The sequence below is a fragment of the Entamoeba invadens genome (assembly GCF_000330505.1).
Source record: "Entamoeba invadens IP1 unplaced genomic scaffold scaff_1105074724509, whole genome shotgun sequence".
NCBI classification, from domain to species: domain Eukaryota; phylum Evosea; order Mastigamoebida; family Endamoebidae; genus Entamoeba; species Entamoeba invadens.
Window position 1 is genome coordinate 106,417 of NW_004191926.1, and position 2,536 is coordinate 108,952.

The 2,536-nt window shown below is 27.9% G+C and overlaps 2 protein-coding genes across 2 annotated transcripts; one reads left to right on the top strand and one right to left on the bottom strand.

Moving 5' to 3' along the window:
* Window positions 1–43: 43 nt before the first annotated feature.
* On the top strand, window positions 44–722 carry EIN_307290 (hypothetical protein; the record flags this gene model as incomplete). Its single annotated transcript, XM_004186031.1, has 2 exons — window positions 44–340; window positions 402–722. 2 exons carry the CDS (start codon window positions 44–46, stop codon window positions 720–722), a joined length of 618 nt encoding a protein of 205 aa, XP_004186079.1.
* Window positions 723–1,236: 514 nt separating this feature from the next.
* EIN_307300 (hypothetical protein) lies at window positions 1,237–1,902 on the bottom strand (the record flags this gene model as incomplete). The annotated part of the gene is made up of 1 exon (XM_004186032.1): window positions 1,237–1,902. One exon carries the CDS (start codon window positions 1,900–1,902, stop codon window positions 1,237–1,239), a length of 666 nt encoding a protein of 221 aa, XP_004186080.1.
* Between the last annotated feature and the right edge of the window lie 634 nt (window positions 1,903–2,536).

The following is a 2,536-nucleotide window of genomic DNA, read 5'->3' on the forward strand; positions in this document are numbered from 1 at the left end:
GAACATTATTATTCAACACAGATCTTTATAGTCAATATTGTTCATGCTTGTCATTCGTCAACAAGATGTTCTTCAAGTTATAGTGACTAAGACGTTTTCAAAGACTGACCAGAACTATTCTTTACTTCTTCAAACTTTATCCATTCAAAATGGAGTCTCTGCTTTGAGAATAAGACTTGGAGTTAAAGGTGAAAGGTACTTACATGGGACTGTTTCCGATTTTGAAATGTTTAATTGTTTGTCACTTATTAAAGCAATAGTCACCGACTCTCCCCTTTGCAGAAATGAATTCAAAGAGCCTCATTTAGTGAGCACTTTACAAAAAATTGTGTTCTTATCTGTTTGTTCTATTTACTCCATTTTTATTATATTAAAACTATAACTTATTTATTCACACAAAGAGTTTCAACAATATATCACCAAAGCAAAAAGTCCAGCTCAAAGCTATAGAAGTTGTTTATTATCTTTCCGACTTAGACGTCTCAAACCCTTACACCGTGTTGTGCGAGAACATTAAAAGGAATATTTTGAAATGCAAAGAGAAGTCGAGAAAACTCATTGAAAATACTATAGAAGGCTCCTATGACTTCTGTCAAACTGAAAACTGTATTGGAGAAAAATTTAATATTGTCAACGACAATAACAAACACTGGCCGTTATCAGATCTCCACTTCGGATTCAATCGAGTGCAAAACAGCTATGAAAAACTGGTGGATTTCTAGCATTTCTATATATAATTCATATTGGGTTTATAGTTTTATTGTTATTAAATTAAATTATATGTAATTAACGAAAGTCGTATTCTTTTCTTTTGTTTTTTTAAAAGAAAATAAAAACAACAAATTGTAGTTATACTGGACTTTACGTTCGTTAATATATCAATTTAATTTAAAATAAACTACCGAATATCAAGTTTTGTTTTTTTTCAAATATTTAAATAATTTTAATTTAAAATTTAATTTAAAAACCATTCAAAAAAATTGAACACTTAAATTAAAAAAAACTATAAAACAATTAAAAAATTCAATCTATATTAAACAAGATGATCGAAATAATTTGTTAATCTATTAAGTATAATATTGTATATAGTTAATATATAGTTATAAACTCCATATATATCCTTTAAAGACTGTTTGATCTTCTCCACACAACAAACAACAACAAAATGACAAATCAAACAATCAATAAATAGTTTCATAAACACTAGTACTACTCTTTTGTGTTGCTTTGTGTCATTTACAGAGCAGAACCAACTTGGTTACTATTTATAGTGCATCCCTCTGGTGTCAAATTGTCTCTGATACTTTCATTCTGATAAATTCCCCTTTCCATAATCTTTTCCGAATTGAAATTGATTCCATCGATAGATACTGTATGTATTCTCTTCATTGGAATGCTAAGACTCAGTTTCTTCCCAATCTTCATCACAAATTGAGCGCCACAGAACTTCTCAATTATATCGATCATTGCGTTGTTAGTCGCAGTGTCTTGTCTTCTTCTCTTTTGTTTCAGATTTTCAGATGGAAAGTGTAGAGTATCCAAATTAAAGTACACTTTACCTTCTCTTGTGATGGACTCGATGACATACAATTGATGTGTAGTCCTCCCTTTCTTATACAACTTGTTTACTTTCACTTCAAACCCATTGCAGGCCAATACCAATATCAAAAATCCTTGTTGAGCTGCATCTCTTTCAACAGAGGCTCTCTTAGCTTGTAATAGTTTATTGGTACTATTAGAAGAATCATTACTTAAGTCGACATGTTTGACGTGTTGTATCATCCTTTGAGTGCCTTGAGTAACTACTTTTGAAGAATCAAAGGGGTAGAATATCGTCGTAAAAATGTTAGTTGACTCCTTGTAAATATTTACTCGTGTAAACGCGCTTTGAGTTGGTTGCATAGGGTGTTGATGTGCATAAATGACTGATTAATGAGTTTAAATATAATTGAGTGAGGTTTCAATTGAGTTTTGAGAGATTATTATAATCATGCTAATTGTGCGTATTAAAAACATATTTTATTTTTTTATAACAAATTATAAATAGTTAAATACAAACTATAATTAAATTAAAAAATAACTCCATATTTAATATATTACTTAAAATAAAATTGGTTTTCAATTAAATGTGTAAAATAAACAAATTAGACAATTTTAATGAACTATTCAATATGATTTATGAAAAATAATCCAGAAAAAAAGCCGAATTATTAAGTTTTATTTATAATTTTGTTAATAATTAAGTGAAAGATAATATAATTGGTTAAATAACTATATTTAATTATAATTATATTATTTTCCCTTCAATAGTTTTTATATAGCTTTGTTATATATTTAGAATCTCGCCCAAAAAACAATTGTTTTTTGTGGTTATTTATTGAGGTTTTCAATGGAAATAAATAATCTAATTAACTAAATTATAAAAATTATCAAGCTTCAAAGTGAATGCCTCATTTTTACATTAATCTGTTGTTTTAATTTGTTGAGGTTTTAATAATTTTGAAAAATGAATTTGACATGTAGTCAGTCTAACAAC